This window comes from Cavia porcellus, unplaced genomic scaffold (genome assembly GCF_034190915.1).
Source record: "Cavia porcellus strain 051 isolate PalLab524CR breed Dunkin Hartley unplaced genomic scaffold, mCavPor4.1 scaffold_4, whole genome shotgun sequence".
NCBI classification, from domain to species: domain Eukaryota; kingdom Metazoa; phylum Chordata; class Mammalia; order Rodentia; family Caviidae; genus Cavia; species Cavia porcellus.
Window position 1 is genome coordinate 71,326,165 of NW_026947487.1, and position 18,410 is coordinate 71,344,574.

The following is an 18,410-nucleotide window of genomic DNA, read 5'->3' on the forward strand; positions in this document are numbered from 1 at the left end:
TCTTTCGGTTTTATTCTCTTCAAAATAAAAATTTAAATAAATAAAGTCAACCAAACAATGTTACATGATTCATCCAGAAACTGGACATGAATGTGCTAAAACAAAGAATTATACAGGTTCCTGGGTTTTGCATGCTTTGACATTACAAAAATTATTTGCTTGCCTGAAATTACAAAAAGTAACAATAATGTATAACGGCAGGATCTCCCCACCTGTCTCCTGCCCTCTATCATCCTTCATAAGTCATGCTTGCCCTTGGCCATTGGTCAACACAATTTGTCTACAGTAATTCTCATTTGTTCTACTATAAAACATTCCTGAAAAGGTTACTACCTCCCTATCCTTCCCTCTCCTATAACACGCAGCACACTGACTACTGAATACATGAAATGAAAGTCATCCCAAAGATTCCTATCACCTCTCTTGCAGTTTAATGAATACTAATCAGTCCTTTGACTTGGTACGCTTTATGAACAAGAGATTAATGGAGCATGTCCCTCCTACCTACATTCACACATACACACAGCATCTTGCTTTCTTAAACACCATGTTCCTCACTCCCCAATTTAGGGTTGGCAGCTTACATTATTTCTTTTAATCCTTTTATCACACCAGAGTAATGTAGTGATGGTGCTGCGGTTTTCTCAATCCTTTGCTGAAAACAGAGAACATAGCTCGATCACTGGCTATTTTGCACAACACCAGGGACCTAATAATCATTCAAAATGTGTTCAACAGGCCAGGCCTCGTGGCTCATGCCTATAAGCTCAGCACTCTGGGAAGTTGAGGCAGGAGGGTCACAAGTTCCCGCCAAGCCTGGGCAACACAGCAAGAACTCCTGTCATAATAAAAATGAAATAATGGCTGGGGATATAGATCAGTGTGACAGCCTTGGGTTCAATCCCCAGTATCACAAACGATATTTGTGGTTGAATAAATAAATATCTTTAAATCATACTATGAGATCTCTTTCTACCAAAATACAGTAACAATTCAATGCAAGTACAGCCATTTTTAAAACAATTTGTAAATTCCTTTCAATGTTAAACCTGCATTTAACAAGTGATCATTCAGTTCTTGTTTAGCCAAAAGAAGTAAAATCATGTGCCTATGCAAAGATTTGTAAGCAAATGTTCATAGCAGCTTACTGTTAATAGGCTAAACCTGTGAAATTTAGAGTAGGCCAATTTTTAAAAGTCTTTTTAAAAAGTTAGGCACTTACCTGATATTTGATAGTATTTCTTTCTCAATTGTTTTCCGACAAGGTAGAGAGCCATGCTTCACTTTTACCCTATAGGAAATGTTATGGAAACTTAACACAAGGCTTTTAGTACATGTCTGTGGGTTGCTGGCACTCGTCCCGGGGAGAAGACTGTTACTTTCTGACACTGGGACATAAATCTGGACATCACTGGAAGACATCCTGGAATTTGCTGCTTTTCTGTAAAAGGAAAAGCAACAGTAAGTCAATAGTACAGGTGAGTAAGACTATAAACCTTACATGACATCAAATTTAAACTAATTTTTTAAAACATTGATATTTTGGTAAATTTCCTGGAAAATCATCACTGCGATCAAACCAACCCTAGAACTAATAACAGGAGACAAATACAACCTTGAATACCTGCTCTCCAATGAGCTGTCACATCAATTCCCAGTAAATATAGAGTTAAGAGAAAAAAAATTACTCAAAACTCAGCACGTAGGAAAAACATAGATGCTGGATAGACATGTGTGGCTTGAAAAGCACATTATGATACAATTTAAGTGAAGGGAAAGACAACATTATCATCATCACATCCCACGTATTTTTGCTTTAAACTTTTGAGTTTATATTATTTATCTCAAGAAGCTTAGCCAGGCAATGAAGGCAAAGCAAAACATTTCTCTGAATTAAACCTTCAGACAGATTTTACAACCCTGATCATTATGTGTGTTCAGTCAGCTGAGAATGTAAACTCAACAATTATTTGCAAGGACATAATCATTTCCTTAATGGAAAAACATATTTAAATTTTAGGAATATTTAAAATTGACTATGAAAACAATTAAATAAATCTAACCAACAGTCAAGTTCTTTAAGACTTTAAAGCAAAAATTGTGTATTTCTTAGTGTGGTAGCACACACTGGCAATTCCAGCACTCAGGAGGCTGAGGCAGGGCAACACCAAGACTTCAAAGCAGGCCTGGGCTATAGAGTGAGACCCTGACATATACAAAAAAAGTAAATAAATAAGTAGATAAACATAAAATTAAAACCTAAATATTATGTTTATAAATGAAGTCTAAAATGTTCTAGTAAACAAGTTATTAAAAAATCCCTTTAAATGAATTTAATTAGAACAAGGCCGTAAGGCAAACAAAGAATGAAAGAATAGGTTACAAAATGTGAAAATAAATCTATTTTTGTTTTTAAAAGTTAAAGTCATTCATGAAGAACAGCCTGTGATGGGCTAGCTGCTTAAATACATCATCCTCCTATAAACAACCATAAAAGCAGACAAAACATAAAAAGCAATTTTGTAGAGGTTTCACATGCTGGAGAAGAGGGGGCACGCAGAGGCCTCCCTCTAGAAATTAGAATCCCATGTTTGTTAGCTTCCTGTCGATGTGGGAAAGTACCTGAGAAAGTCAACTGAAAGGAAGAAAACTCTACTATGGTGCATGATTTCAGGTTTCTGTGAATGGTCAGCTACACACTGCCTTGAGGCATTGGCCTGACAGAGACACAGTGACAGAAGGATGTGGTTAAGGAAAGCAGCTCGTCTCATATCATCCAGGAAGAAAGCAGGGAGAGAGGGAAGGACCAGAGGAAAGGAGAGGGCAGCAGAGGAGAGGAGAAAAGGAGAAAGGAGAGGAGAGGAAAAAAGAAGGACAGGAAGGAAGAGAAGGAGGGGAAGAGAAAAGGGGGACAAAGGGCCACCCTTCAAAGCCAGCTCCCCAGGGACCCAGTTTCTCTAAAAAGAACTCACCTCCCAGCAGTGCCACCAACTCCTCAACTAAGTCACTGGGGGACATTCCAGATCCAAACTACAAAATCCCACTCCTAGATCCCACAGGCTCATGTGTACCTCACAAAGCAAATACATTTTACTCTATCTACAACGGTCCCCACACTCTTAACAGTTCCAGCATTGCTCAGAGGTCCAAGTAAAATTCTCCTCTCAGACTGAAAGCTAACTTTCAGCCATGAGCCACTGTAAAGCTTGAAAACTACTTGCATATTTTTACCATACACTGGTAACACAGACACAAGGTGAACAATTCCAATCCAAGAGGAGAGAATAGTACAATGCCACAGAGGGTTCAGACTAAATAAGGACCAAAACACTTCAAGGAAAACATTAAGTTCTATAGTCCTATGTCTTGCATCTGGGACACAAGTTGGCTGATATAAACTACAAAGGGGTTGGGGATCATCCCCAGTACTATGTATGATCTTTTGGGCCACAGACCATATAACCACTCCCTTGAGTTAGCTCTGTTCACTTCAGACAGCTTTCCTACGAAGACGTTCCATGCTCTGGCATTGCTTTTTGGAGCCTCCACTGCAACTTTCATTTCACTCTCATAGCTTTATGCATTTCCCTCTCAGGAACTGACTGCAGGGGTTTCCAAGCCTTCCTTTGAAATCTGTGACAGCTTTTGCATTCTGCATGTTTGCAAAACCAGCACCATGTGGAGAATGCTGAGTACTGTCATCAGTGCAAACAGTAGCCAGGCTCACTTAGATCATGGCTGCAGTGGCCTCGGAGTGCCTGCATAGATGAGCATGGAGAAACAAATTCCAAGAAAATAATGTTGTGGCTGGCCTCATGCAAGAAGGGTACCCCAGGGCCCTCTTCCAAAGGAAATGTCTTTCAAATGAGTTTACACTTTTAGAATTTGAGCCCGCGATGGGTAGGGCACGGCTAATTCTTAAAATGCCTTGAGTTATGTTATTTTCCCAGTGCAAAGTTTTGGCTTCTTTTTTTCAGGTGCTAATCTCTTTTAAACAATACCTTCCTCAATCTCAAATTTATCAACTTTACCAAGCTCCCAGTTTTTCAAATCTTTATTCTCTGCTTTATGCTCACAGTTCTTTATAAAATAACCAAAAATACACGTGCCATAGCCTAAATATTGTTCTGCCATGAAATTCCCTCCAACAGATTAGTCTGTCACCTTTTAACTGAGAATCACACAATGTATCAGAGCAGTGATAAAATATAGACAATTTATTTACCAAAATGTAACAAAGTGGTACCTCAGTTGACAAAATTAATTTGTTCCACCATTTTGGAAAAGATGGTCGCTTTTGTGTTAGTGGTGGGAAAGCTGAAGTTGTGTTCATCACACGATGCAGACTTTGCAAACAAAAACAAAATTTTGCCAAATGGTTCTGTTAAACAAAAGCATTCAGTACTGCTATATCTCCAAACCTCTCTGAACTCCTGCAAACTAGTTCCAAAGGCTTCTGAATCACATTGCTAAACACTGTCATAGCAATGACCCTACTGTTAGAAACCAATTTTGTTTTTTATACCACTGAGCTAAACCCCCAGCCCTGAAACCAATTTCCTGTACCGGTTTTCCACCACTGTGACAAAATACCTGAGAAAATCAACTTACTAAAGAAAAAGTTTATTCTGGCTCACAGTTTCAGAAGTTTCAATCCATGGTCACCTGGCTCCGTTGCTTTCTGGCCTATGACAAGGCAGAAACACTGTGGTGGAATAGTGTAGTACAGGAGAGCTGCTCACCTCATGACAGGCAGGAAGGAATAAAAAGAGCAAAGAATATGAGAGGAGAAAGGCAAGGGAGAGAAGAGAAGAGAAGAGGAGAGAAGGTCCACTTTTTTGAGTTTTTTATGTATTAGTACTCCTCTATCAGAGGAGTAGGTAACAAAATTATTTTTCCCAACCTGTAGGCTGTCTCTTCAGTTTGGTATTTCCTTTGCTGTGCAGAAATTTTTATTTTAATGTAAGCCTGTTTGTTAATTCTTGGTATTATTTATTTTGCTCTAGAAAGTTCTATTCAGGATAGCAGATATCTCTCTTTTCAAGTGTTTTTCCTATTATACCTTCTAGTAGATTCACTGTTGTCAACAGTAAAACTTACTAAGTGAAGTTTTCAGAATTTTGATAACGTAGTCATGTGAGCTCCACCTTCAGGATATAGTGCATTTGAATCATGCCAAAGAAAATCTTCTCCCTGTAACTGTACAGTGGAGAAACTTTAGATAACTATTATGTACTATTTATCTCCAAAAAAGAAGAAAGACTTCTGATGTTCTCATCACAAAGAAACACGGTTTGAGGAGACAGACAACTTGATTTAAATATTACACAATATACATACAATCAAACAACATATGGAATCTCATTGTTATGTGTAATCTTATGCTTACTTGTTTTTATATATTTTATATATTAAGATCAATTTTATGTGAATTTTTAAAATTAGCATAAATACACATATATGGAGAATCTTATGTTTAAATATACATCTTTATGTAATTTAAATCAATTTCACTAGAATTTTAAAAATTAATATAAATGCACACATGTACATAATCTTATATTTATATATATTTATATAGAGTTAAAATCAATATTAAAAATTAAAAAGTCAGTGTGGTGACACAATTTGTAATCCTAGCTGCTAGGATTACAGAAGGATCAGAATTCTAAGCCCAGCCTGAGCACTTAGCAGGGCTTTACATCAAAAGAAAAATTTTTAAATGTTTAGGATACAGTGCAGTCGTATAGCACTTGTTAGCTTACCTAGCTTGCTAGCAAGTCTCTGTGATTAATATTAAGTCAAAAAAGTTTCAAATCTACAAATAAAATACTTCATTAAAATAAGAAAAAAGAAAAGAAACTTCCCCCTCCACTATGATAACCAGAAATTTCTTCTGTCCTTTCAAATTTTCAACTTAATAAAAATTCTCTCTTTAATAGATACAAATAGAGCCTCTCCAAGATTGAGAGTCCAGATGCTAGAATATAGCAATTTGGGGAAGGGAAGGAGGGAGGTGGATCCCGAAAAGCCAGGGAAGCAAAGTTCTGAAGATTGCATTGAATTCCATTCCCAGCTCATGGCACCACATTGGAGGCCTGAGCAGACAGCAGTGTGGTGACAGCAGAGGACCATGGAGGCCTCCAGAAAGAAACTCACCAGTGGAGAAGAGCACTGGAAGTGGAAGGCTGCAGCAGCTGCTGAGTGACGCCATTCCAAATGACCTCAGGAGCGAGTGACTGACTGGATGGCATTTTGGGATGGTGCTAGATGAACCCAAGCCTCTGAGCACTTGGAGCAGTAATAGACTGGAGTCATCTCAAGTTTACCAGTTCTGGGTGAGGCTCATCCCTGAGACACCCCCCGGTCAGGAAGCCATGATGAAGCCAGCAAGAAACATCCATTGTGTTGTGGGCTAATGAACTCAGATCACAGGCCCAAAGCCAGAGACCAAGAGCAGCATGAGCTTCTGCAGAGTTGAATCAGCACCCTCCCCTAATCCTACTACAGGCTTGCTGGGATCATACAGTATGGCTCTTGACTCTGACTGCCTCCTTTGTCCAACAATGACAGCAAAGACATGCTCTGAAATACATACTACCAGAAGATAACCAGAGGATTGAAATCACAAAGAAGTATCTCCTGTTTGTTAGTCTGTTTGGAGTTTTTATCATATATTCTTATTTTTTATAAGTGTGAACATTGTTTCTACTTTTTTGGTCTTGTTTAGTTCTTATTTTGTTTCTTCCTTCTTATTTCCCTCCTATCTTCTTTGCAGTCTCCAAAAGCTTAGGTAATCTTCCTTTGTCCTTCAACCTTATTTCTAATCACTTTCTCTTATTTCCCTATTCTTTTCCTCCTATCCCTTTTAATTTTCTCGCCAAGGGTAAAAATCACTCAATTGAGGGGATATTTAATGTATATAAATTCTAGTTTGGTTTAGATTTTGTGACATGAGTATAAATTTTGTTCACGTGGTTAAAGGTGGAAAATAAATAGTTACCACAGTTTATTATTTTCTAGGATATATTAGATCCAGTTGTCATTACTGGTTTTAATCAAGGTGACATAGTTGTTCCAATCAGTTGTTCTCCCTTGGATGCCAATAACAAGACTGTCTGAAGGTCATAAACATAACTATAGTCCAGTACCAAAGAACAAAGGAGTAGGCCAAAGAGGCAGCAAATTCTCATTCCTAATAAGCTGAAAAGTCAGATCTTGTGACAGACTCAAAAGTCAAAATCCAGCAACACCTAGAAGATACCTCTGAAAAGTAATCACTTCCTAAGGAATCCTCCATGTCGTTGTAAAGCTAGCTACCATAAATGATTCGTAAGAAATGCAGAAAATAAATTTTCTTAAAACATAGAAAATGAGATGCAACCCCAGACCTCCAGCTTACCTGAGACAAACCCAGGGGGCAATGAAGTATAACAAATCTAAACTCACCCACCTGAACTTTATGAAATGGTAAGAGTGGAAGTAACAAAGCAGATAAAAGAGGCTCTAGAAAAAATTAGAAATAATTTCTTTAATAACTAAAAAGATGATGAGCATTGTTAAGAACATGGTGAGTGAAAGTAGAATAGAATCAATACAGATTTTTTAAAATAGAGATGCTTAAGAAAATTGGAGATTTAGGCCTGCGTGCGTCCTCAATTTTGGAGACTGTATGGCCTGGGGTAGTGTCCCCACACATACCGAGTGGGGCAGTTTGGGATCATTGCTCCCACCAGCCAAGGAACTTTACAGCTTCCTGCCCCACAGAGGTTGGGCCTGCCTGCCCCAACCCTAGTGACACTCTCTCATTCCGGGGAACTAGGCGGCCAGAGTCCCAGGAGCTGAAGGCATAGAAAAGGATTTCCAACAGGCCCAGGGGAAGCCTTGGAATAACACCTGAAACATGGAATATAGGAAAATGACAAAATGAAAGAACAAAATACAATCTCAAACTTCCAGCCCATCCAAAGAAATCTTAGGAGGTATGTACCTAGAATAAAATATATGCCATAAACCTGAACTACCTAAAATAATAGCAACTGAAATAAAGAAGCAATTATGAGAAGCTTTAAAGGAAATCAAACTAGAAATAGTCATCCAGGTAAAGAAGAAATGATAAAAGTAATGAAAAACATGCTGGACATATCTAAAGAAAACACAGTTAAAAAACTGGAGGAACTAAACAAAAAGATAGAATCTCTGGATGAACAATATAAGAAACAGAGAATACATAAAGCAGATGCAAAGAGATATACAGGAAATCGAAAATTCCATTGAAAGCTGTAAAAACCACCTCAATGAAAGCAAAGATAGAATTTCAGACCTAAAAGACAAGATTGCAGCTAGTGAACAGGAAAGGAAAGAACTTTTAAAAATAACAAGTAATCAAGAAATAAAAATTCAATAGCTATAAGATGATGCAAAGAAAAACAACATGAGATTGATAGAAATAAATGAAAAAGAAGGGAACAACATAAAGGATATCAAGAGGATATTTAGAAAAGTAATAGATGAAAATTTTCCAAACATAATAGAAACTGACATCAGGATCAGTGAAGCATACAGAACTTCAAATAACCATAACTAAAATAAAACTACACCCAGAAATATAATAATCACCAACCCAGGAATCCACACAAGAATAGAATATTAAAAACTATCAGAGAGAAAAGACAGATCACCTATAAAGGAAAACCTATCAGAATCACAGCACACTTCTCAGCAAAAACAATAAAGTCAAAAAGAACATGGAGTGAAGTATTTCAGACACTAAAGGAAAATGATTTCCAACGTAGACTGATGTACCCTGCAAAACTGTTCTTCAAAATGTTGGAGAAATAAGATACTTCCATGACAAACAACAGCTGTAGAACTTCATGATCACCAAGCCAACCCTACAAAGAATACTGAAAGACAGTTTAGATACACTTAGGAAAAAACCACTAAGCAAAGCAGACAATTAAACAGAATGGAAAGATAAAGATGCAACAGCAGAAAGATAACATGTCAACAATAAACCAATATATAACATTATAACCTTTAATGTAAATGGTCTCAATGCACCAATTAAAAGAAACAGACTGACAGAATGGAACAAGAAACAAAATCCAACCATATGCTGTCTACAAGAACCCATCTAACCCAAAAGGATACTCACAGACTGAAAGTCAAAGGATGGAAAACAATACTTCATACAACAGTAACTGAAAAAAGAGCGGGGCAGCTATTCTGCTTGCAATGTGAATTTCAAACTAAGAATGATGAGAAGAGATAAAGAAAGTCATTACATACTGGTTAGGAGAAAACTTCAAACCAAGAGATAACAATCTTAAATATATATGCATCAAATTCCAGAGCACCCAGTTATGTAAAGAAAGTATTAATAGAAATGAAAAACCAAATTAGTAATAACACAATTATAACAGGAGACCTTAACACACCATTGATACCATTGGACAGATCAACCAGACAGAAATCAGCAAAGAAATAACAGAACTAAATCACACCTGTGAACAAATGGACTTGATAGACATATACAGAGTGTTCCGTCCAACATCATCAGAATACACATTCTTCTCAGCAGTACATGGGGCATTTTCTAAAACAGACCATATACTAGCCCACAGAATATATTTAAATAAATGCAAAAGAATTGAAATTATCACATGCATGTTATCAGATCATAGCACCGTGAAGTTAGAAATTAATGATAAAACATACGGCAAAAATCCCACAAACACATGGAAACTGAATAACACACTCTTGAGTAATCAGTAGGTCACAGGGGAAATTAAAGAAGAAATTAAGCAATACCTACAAGCCAACGAAAATAAAAATACAACTTACCGGAATCTGTGGGATGCAATGAAGGCTGTCCACAGAGGAAAATTTATTGCACTGAGTTCCCACATCAGGAAAACAGAACACATACAAATAAGTAACCTGATGCTACACCTCAAACATGTAGAAAAAGAAGAGTAGGTCTAGCCCAAAGCCAAAAGCAGGGAGGAAATTATAAAAACCAGAGCGGAAATTAATGCAATAGAGACTAAGAAAACAATACAAAGATTCAATGAATCAAAGAGTAGGTTCTTTGAAAAAATAAATAAAATAAAAATCCCCTAGCCAACCTTATTAAGAAAAGGAAAGAAAAAGCTCAAATTCATGCAATAAGGAATGAAAAAGGCAAAATCACTCACACACTATAGAAATACAGAAGATCATCAACACCTATTTCGAAAGCCTCTATTCTCAGAGGTTTGATAACACAGAAGACAGATTCCTAGAAGCATATGAAGTACAAAAGCTGTGTCAAGAAGATATAAAACTGCTGAATAACCCAATTTCTAATAAAATTGAAAATGTAATTAAGTCCTTACCTACAAAGAATAGCCTAGCCCAGACGGATTCACTGCAGAATTCTACAAGAAATACAAAGAAGACTTAATGTCGAAACTCCTCAAACTCTTCAGTGAAACTGAAAGGAAAGCAATCCTGCCCAAGTCATTCCTGGAAGCAAATATTACTCTAGTACCAAAACCTGAGAAAGACCCAACTAAAAAAGAGCACTCTAGTCCAGTCTCCCTAATGAACACAGATGCAAAAATCCTCAATAGAATATTGGCAAATAGGATGCAGCAAATCATCAAGAAGATTATACAACATGACCAAATGGGATTCATCCCAGGCATGCAAGGATGGTTCAACATACGTAAATCAATAAATGTAATCCACCAAACAATAAAGCCAAAAGTAAGAATCACACGATCATTTCCATGGATGCAGAAAAAGCTTTTGATAAGGTCCAACATTCATTCACGATAAGAACCTTACCGAAAACTGGAATAGATGGTCTTTACCTCAATATAATAAAGGCCATCTATGACAAACCAACAGCCAATATCATAATAAATAGCCAAAAACTGAAAGCCTTTACCTTAAAATCAGGCACAAGAATGAATGTGCCTTATCACCGATCCTATTTAATATAGTACTGGAAATACTAGCCAAAGCAATTAGACAAGAGAGAGAAATAAAAGGGGTAAAGATAGGAAAAGAAGAAGTTAAATTATCATTATTTGTGGATGACATGATACTCTACATAGAAAGACTCGTAGATATAATAAATTGAGCAATGTAGCTTAATACAGAATCAATACTCAAAAATCAACAGCATTCCTATACACTAACAACAAAATCACAGAGAGAAATAAGATTCACCCTTCACACAAGCAACCAAAAAAAATGAAATATCTAGGAATTATTCTCACGAAAGAAGTGAAAGATGTGGGAAAATTATAATACACTGAAAAAAAATTGAAGATGATCTCAGAAAATGGAAATACATCCCTTGCTCATGGATAGGAACAATAAATATTGTGAAAATGGCCATTCTCCTAAAACTGTTTTACAGATTCTAGAGAAATCATTCCTAAAATTCATCTGGAGTGAGAAGAGACCTAGAATAGCAAAGACAGTTCTAAGCAGCAAAGGCAAGGCAGGAGGCATCACAAGACCTGACTTAGTTATACTACAAAGCAAACATAGTAAAATCAACATAGTACTGGAATCAACACAGAGCTGAAGATCAATGGAATAGATTAGAATATACAACCACTAATACAAATACACTCAACCACCTTATCTTTGATAAACAGGCCAAATATGTTCACTGGAAAAACAACAGTTTCTTTAATAAATGGTGTTGGAAAAACTGGCTCTCCCTATGCTGAAAACTAAAACTAGACTCGTGCCTATCACCATGTACTAAATTAAAATCTAAATGGATCAAAGATTTGAATATTACAACAGAAACATTAAATCTATTGGAAGAAAAATTGTGTAAAAACCTTAAAGACATAGGGGTAGGTAGAGAATTCATGAATAGGAATCAAACCACATGGGAAATGCTTCCCAGAATCAATAACTGGGACCACCTCTTATTAAAAAGTTTCTACACGTCAAAAGAAATCTCCAGCATAGTGAAAAGAAAACCCACAAACTGGGAAAAAATCTTAGTGAACTGTCCCTCAGGCAAAGGACTTCTATCTAAAACATATAATTAAAAAATTAGATCCCCAAAATTCAAAACCCAATCCAAAAATGGGCATCTGAGATGAATACACAATTCTCACATGAAGAAACAAATGGCAAATAAAAACATGAAAAAATGTTAATCATCATTACTCATTAGAGAAATGCAAATTAAAACCACACTGAGATTCCATCTCTCTCCTGAAAGAATGGCCAGGACCAAGAAAACTACAAACAACAAACGCTGGTGACGCTGGGGGAAAAAGGAACTCTCCTGCACTGTTGGTGGGAGTGTAGACTGGTGCAACCATTGTGGAGGTCAGTCTGGAGATTTCTCAAAAAGCTGGGATTGGAACTCTCATTTGACCCAGCTATTCCCCTTTTATGCATATTCCCAGAAGAACTGAATACATCATACCACAGTGATAGATGTGCACTCATGTTTATAGCAGCACAATTTGTAATAGCCAGATCCTGGAAACAACCTAAGTGTCCATCAACTGAGGAATGGATAAAAAAAGATGCGGTATTTATACAATGGAGTACTACTCAGCTATAAAGAATGATCACATTGAGATATTTATAAATAAATGGATGCAGCTTGAGACCATACTCATAAGTGAAATAAATCAAACTCATGTGTATAAACACCAAATAGTTTCCCTAGTGTAAGAAATGGTAAGAATACATAAAAGTATGTGATAAGCATGATTCCCCAATATATTGCTTTGAAGCCTTATAATGTTTTCATTAGTTAGTTGGAATGGTTTTATTCTAGGTTATTTGATTTTATTGTCTGTGATGATACGAACAGCTACCTTGAAGAAAACAAGACATTATAATAGGTAGTGCTGATTTAATATCATCTTGTTTTGAAGTCTCACCAAGCTTTTGTTCTTCTGTCTCCATCGGTTTTATCATGTTGTATCTTATAGAATTTTATTATATGTGATAGTATAAACAAATTTTTTTATAGACAAGGAGATAATATAGTAATCATTGTTCATTTTCTGTTAGTTGGTTCTGAATACCCTGTAATGCTTTCATTCTCTTGATCGGTTTTACACTGTCTTGTTATGTTTTGTTACTATAGTATATGAAGGTATACTCAAATATTTCAAGGAAAGAGACACTATGGTGGCTACTATTATGTCGGGTTGTCTTGTGATGAAACACTATGTTGCTTAAATTGTTCTGTTCTGATCTGTGTTGTTATGTCCTCTTTTATCTTAATCTTTTTTTAAATAAAATAAGAGATGCATAGGAAAATTATGGAAACCATGAATGCTCAACATAGGAAAGGAACAGAATCCATGAAACAAATTCAAACATACAGCGTATGTTTGAGATTAAATGAGATTAAATGCAGGAGATTAAAATTCTATTGAAAGTATATGCAACAAAATCATCCAGTGTGTGGACAATCAGATTCAGAAGACAGATTAGTGGTTAGTGATCGTGAAAAGAAAAACATCTTAAAAATAGCAAGGGTCCATGAAAAATCAATCCAACAACTGCTAAATGATGCAAAGAATAACATAAATTTGATAGGAATAACTGAAAAAATCAGGAGATAGCACAAAGAACATAAAAACTTGTTCATAAAAGTAATGGCAGAAAACTTCTCAAGCATGAATTAAAAAAATCAACATATAAATAAGGGAGGCATAGAGAACACCAGTTAGCCATGTTCAAAAAAATGTAAACAAAGGCATATAATTCTCAAGATACCAGAAGTTCAACACAAGAACAGAATACTAAAAGATGTTACAGAACAGAAACAAATCATGTACAAAGGCAATCCCATCAGACTCACAGCAGACTTCTTAACGAAAACCTTTAAGTCCAGAAGAGTTTGGGGTAAAGTATTTAAATCCCTAAAAGAAAACCTACAACCCAGATTGAGGTACCCTTCAAAACTATCTTTCAAAACTGATGGAGAATATGAGATATATCCATGATAAAGAAAACCTAAAGAAATTCATGACCACCAAAACAACACTCCAAAATTTTCTGAAGGATAACAAAGACTACAATTCTGTAAACTCAAATAGAATGAATCTACCAGGTGAGGCAAGCAATTAAGCAACGGAGAAAGAAATGTAACCAACAATTAGAAAATAATACAACAACAATAAATAATACAACCAATGATGGTTATAACATGTCAGTTATAATCACCAATATAAATGGTCTCAGTTCATCAACCAAAAGAAACAAACTAGCAAAACTGATGAAGAAACAAGAACTAACAGTATGTAGTACGCAAGAAGCACATTTAACTCACAAGGAAATTCATAGATTTAAAGTCAAAGGATGTAAAATAATATTCTATGTGACAAGAACCTAGAAAAGCAGCAGTAGCTATTCTATTTTCAGACAAATTGTATTTCAAGCCAAGACTGATCAAGTGAGATGACTTGGTAAAGGAACAATCAAAGAGAAAGATATAACAATCATAAATATATATGCACCAAATACCAGTACACCCTACTATATAAAACAATATCAATGGAAAGGAAAAATCAAATGAGCACTAACACAATTACAATGGGGGACCTCAGTGCCTCACTGTCACAAAGAGACCAACTAAACAAAAAAATCAGTGAATAACAGAACTAAACTAAACCTTTGAATAAATGCACTTAGTATATGTCTACAGAGTGTTTCATCCCATGACAAAAGAATACAACATTCTTCTCAGCTGCACATGGGGCACTGTCCAAAATAGATCACATACTAATTCATAGAACTAAAACTAGAGATTTCATTTGCGCAGCTATTTCCGTTCTTGGTATCGTTCCAAAATAATTAAAAATATCATACCACACTGATATATTCACATCTGTGTTTGTAGCAGCACAATTTCTAATAGCTGCGTCTTGGACACAGTTCAAATGCCCATCAACAGATGGATAAAAAAGATGTGGTGTTTTTATACCATGTAGTACTACTATGTTGTAAAGAAGAATAAACCTGAAATGTTTCTATATAGATGAATGAGATCATAATCTTAAGTGAAATAAATAAGACACACATGTTTAAACATTTCATTGTCCCTCTGGTATGAGAAACTAAAAGTATAAACAAAGACCAAAATATGTAATAGATATTGGGAAATAGGAAGAAAATGTTTAAATGGAAAGGACAAGGTGAGGGGAAGGAGTAAGGAAGGAAGGGAAAAGATACGTATAAAAGGAAGCAATGGAAACAAAGCCTTTTTTAGATAAGGAAGGGAAATGTTAGGCTAAACCGAGGCACAACTGAGACCACTGAGGCAGGCAGAGTTGAAGCAACGTGTGGTGACTTTATTTCTGACCCGTTGCCGTCGGACAAGGGCAAAAAGACCATTGGCCCCGAGCAAGAGGTGAGGGCATGTTTTTATAGGGGATTTAGGTAGGGAAGAGAGGTATTGCTGAGGGCTGTGTAAAATTTGGGTCACTGAGTAGGGGGTCTAAAACTAGATGATCGGGCTGGGTACCGGGGATGCTGCAATGTGTTTTAAGGTTTTTAGTGGAACCAGCTCTTTGCAGGTTATGCTGTGTGGGGATGGTTGCCGGCTTCCTGTTAAATGTCCACTCCACTGGGTGTAAATGACAGATCTGTTTGGAGGAGTTTTTTTTTCTCAGAGTTGGGCAGGGATGTAGTTCAGACACCTGACAGAAAGAATGGTTTAAGGGAGGGGAGGTGCATGAAGGAAACTCATAGGAAGTGCCCTGTGCAGCACAATTCATCAGAAACAAAGCAGGCAAACAGTCAACCTGAAGGAGAAACCCACCAGTGAAGTTTAGAAAGGGAAAAGACAAAAACTCTGGACCACAGTACCCCTAACACCCCAGGTCCAGCAAACAAGACATCGTGGGAGTAGATCTACCTTTCTGAAAGAAAGAGGCAGTACTGCAGCTAGCTGCAGCCAGATCTTTAGGAAACTGAAAGCCAGAGAATCACCTGGAGGACAGAGACAGAGCCAGCATCAATGGATCCATGCATAAGCAAAGAACAAGGGCATAGCACAGATTAGGGACCCGTAGCTGGCTACTAGGAGAGCTGTGCCTCACAGAGTCACAGGATGCAACCAGTGAGACCCAGCATAAAACAGTTAGTTTGAGAAATGCCAAACAGGCACTCTGCCATTGTTGTCTCACCTATTGGGAGCTCTGTACCCATGTGATATCTCACCTAGTGCCCACTATTTGGTGCTCACAAGGGAAAGGCTGCCAAGCATGAAGTGTCCTGGGCCTCAGAGTTTACAAGCTGGAAATCAATACTGTGGAATGCAGAGACACAAGTGAAGTCAGACAGACATGGCTTAGCCACAAAGCATGATGCGGCATTTTCAGCTGGAGCCTTCTACAAAGTAAGCACAGAAGATGCAGAGATTTTCACAAAGAGAAGAGAGCAGAGATTAAGAACTTTTTTTAAATCAGCAAAACACTGAGTACTAGTCCAAACACTTCACCCTGCTCCATTCCCAGCTCCACTGAAAGTTATCTGATCAGAAGACAAAAGCGAAGGTGATGTGTAAGAGTGGGCTGTGGACGGATAAGTGAGAGAGGAAAAGGTACCTGTGTACTCACTTGTGCTATATGAGGTGTGGAAATAAAAAAGCCAGACCTGACGATTCTGTTCAGACCTCCTATACATGTCAATGTTTCTCCATTTGTGAACAGAGGAGGACAAGCACACTGGTGTGAATTTAGACTGCAGTACAGACAGGACTGACAGCACTCTTTAATTTTGTTTTTTGTTTGCTTATGGTATTTTTTAAGAATTAAGTCCCAGATGTCATTTTTTAACAAGTCATATTTTAATATTTTAAGAATAATTTTAATAAATATGAACATTTGTTAACCAGTTATTTGGCAAAGAAAATATAGCGATGCATAAAGAATTCAAAAGATATTACTATTTTGATAAAGTGCCATAACTCTTTGCCAAAAAATTCCTCACTTACAGAATTAGAGGTAACAAAAATTACTCAGAATAATGTATGGAGTAATCTAAAGTCCCAGGTATATTTTAAAGCTGAAAAACATTATTTTGCACATGAAATGGAAATGAATCTTTTTGCAATAGCAAATTATCTGACAACTTGCTGAATCAATTATTGGGTGAATTGGGGGACGTCAAGGAGTATGTTCACATTGTGGGCCACACTTATATCCATTTCTTGCTCCTCTGATGTCTCACGGTCTCTAATTCTGCTCTGTATCATGGGAAACCATACTTCTGAGCCTCCTTGCCAACAGGCTCCCAGATCGAGCTGGAGCGGTAAGACACTGGTGGAACACATGAAATGAGTGGTGGAAATGCAGGCCGGGGTATGTCTTGGTGCTGACTCAGCTCTGGCACTGTCGCCAGATGAGGACGTGGCTTTGCCCTTCCCATGGTTCCATTTTCCATAATCCCTCAGTGCTCCAAGCTCCCAGGAGGGAGTTCCTACCATTGTTCCAGTTTCTGTGGCCAGCCTCAGCTTCCGTCTCAGGAAACCACACTTTCACTTATTGTCCACACAGTCCCATATGAAATAACAACCATCCGCTATTTGGCTTCTCTATTATCATCTATGTAAGTCAATTTCCTATGTTAAATTTCCTCTACAAAAGCATCTAGAATAAATTTTGTTTTGGACTGGATTTCTTTTTCTTCTCTCACTTACTGGGAATGCTTGTGTAAAAATCCAGACACTTTTATTCACCCTTCTGGATAACTTACAGAACTCCATATAGGAGAATTACTTCACATTACCTGGGCCTAAGAACTAATTTCCAGCCAAACTCTGCTCTAAATAGTAACAAGGTACTTGGCATGGTGATGCCTGTCTGTAAATCCCAGCATGCTGGAAGGCTGAGACAGGAGGATCACCATGAGTTTGAGCCAACCCTGAGCTACAGAATGACTTCAAGACCAGGCTGATCTCCATAGTGAGACCCTGTCTCAAAAAACAAAATAAATAATATATACATGCATAAATACATATATACAGACATAGTGTTATGACTGTATCTAGATATCCCTCCCAAAGCCTCATGCAGTAATGTGGGGGTGCTTTTCAGAAGTGGCTAGATATAGAGTTTGTGACTGATTCATAGTCCAATGCTAAGATTAAGGGCATGAGTACTACACCTGCCCTAGGGCAGGTAGCCTGCATATAAATAATATATGAGACTGAAAGAGTGTTGCCCCCTCCCCATTGCTTTTGTGGTCTTCTGCCCGCCATGAACTACAGTCCTCTATGAAGTCACCCTGTCTTATAGCTAGCGTATTATGGACTGAAACCTCTACAAATTGTGAGTTAAATAAAACTTTGTTTCTTTAACTTTGGGTGTTGGGTATTCTGTCTCAGTGATGAGAAAAGTAAGTAAGACAAATAGTAA

The 18,410-nt window shown here is 37.1% G+C and overlaps 1 protein-coding gene across 4 annotated transcripts in view; it reads right to left on the reverse strand.

The window, feature by feature from the left end:
* The window catches only part of LOC100716628 (broad substrate specificity ATP-binding cassette transporter ABCG2-like), a 110,100-nt gene that overhangs the window by 86,363 nt on the left and 5,327 nt on the right, over positions 1 to 18,410 (reverse strand). For 3 of the 4 annotated variants that reach the window (XM_013150086.3, XM_013150087.3, XM_013150084.3), the window contains exons 2-3: positions 5,101 to 5,199; positions 1,223 to 1,441 (exon numbers count right to left, since the gene is read on the reverse strand). In XM_013150086.3, the coding sequence (XP_013005540.1) occupies positions 1,223 to 1,422 (200 nt within the window). In that variant the 5' untranslated portion in view covers positions 1,423 to 1,441; positions 5,101 to 5,199. The remainder of the gene's footprint in view (positions 1 to 1,222; positions 1,442 to 5,100; positions 5,200 to 18,410) is intronic. The other variant, XM_013150085.3, reaches the window with a different exon arrangement.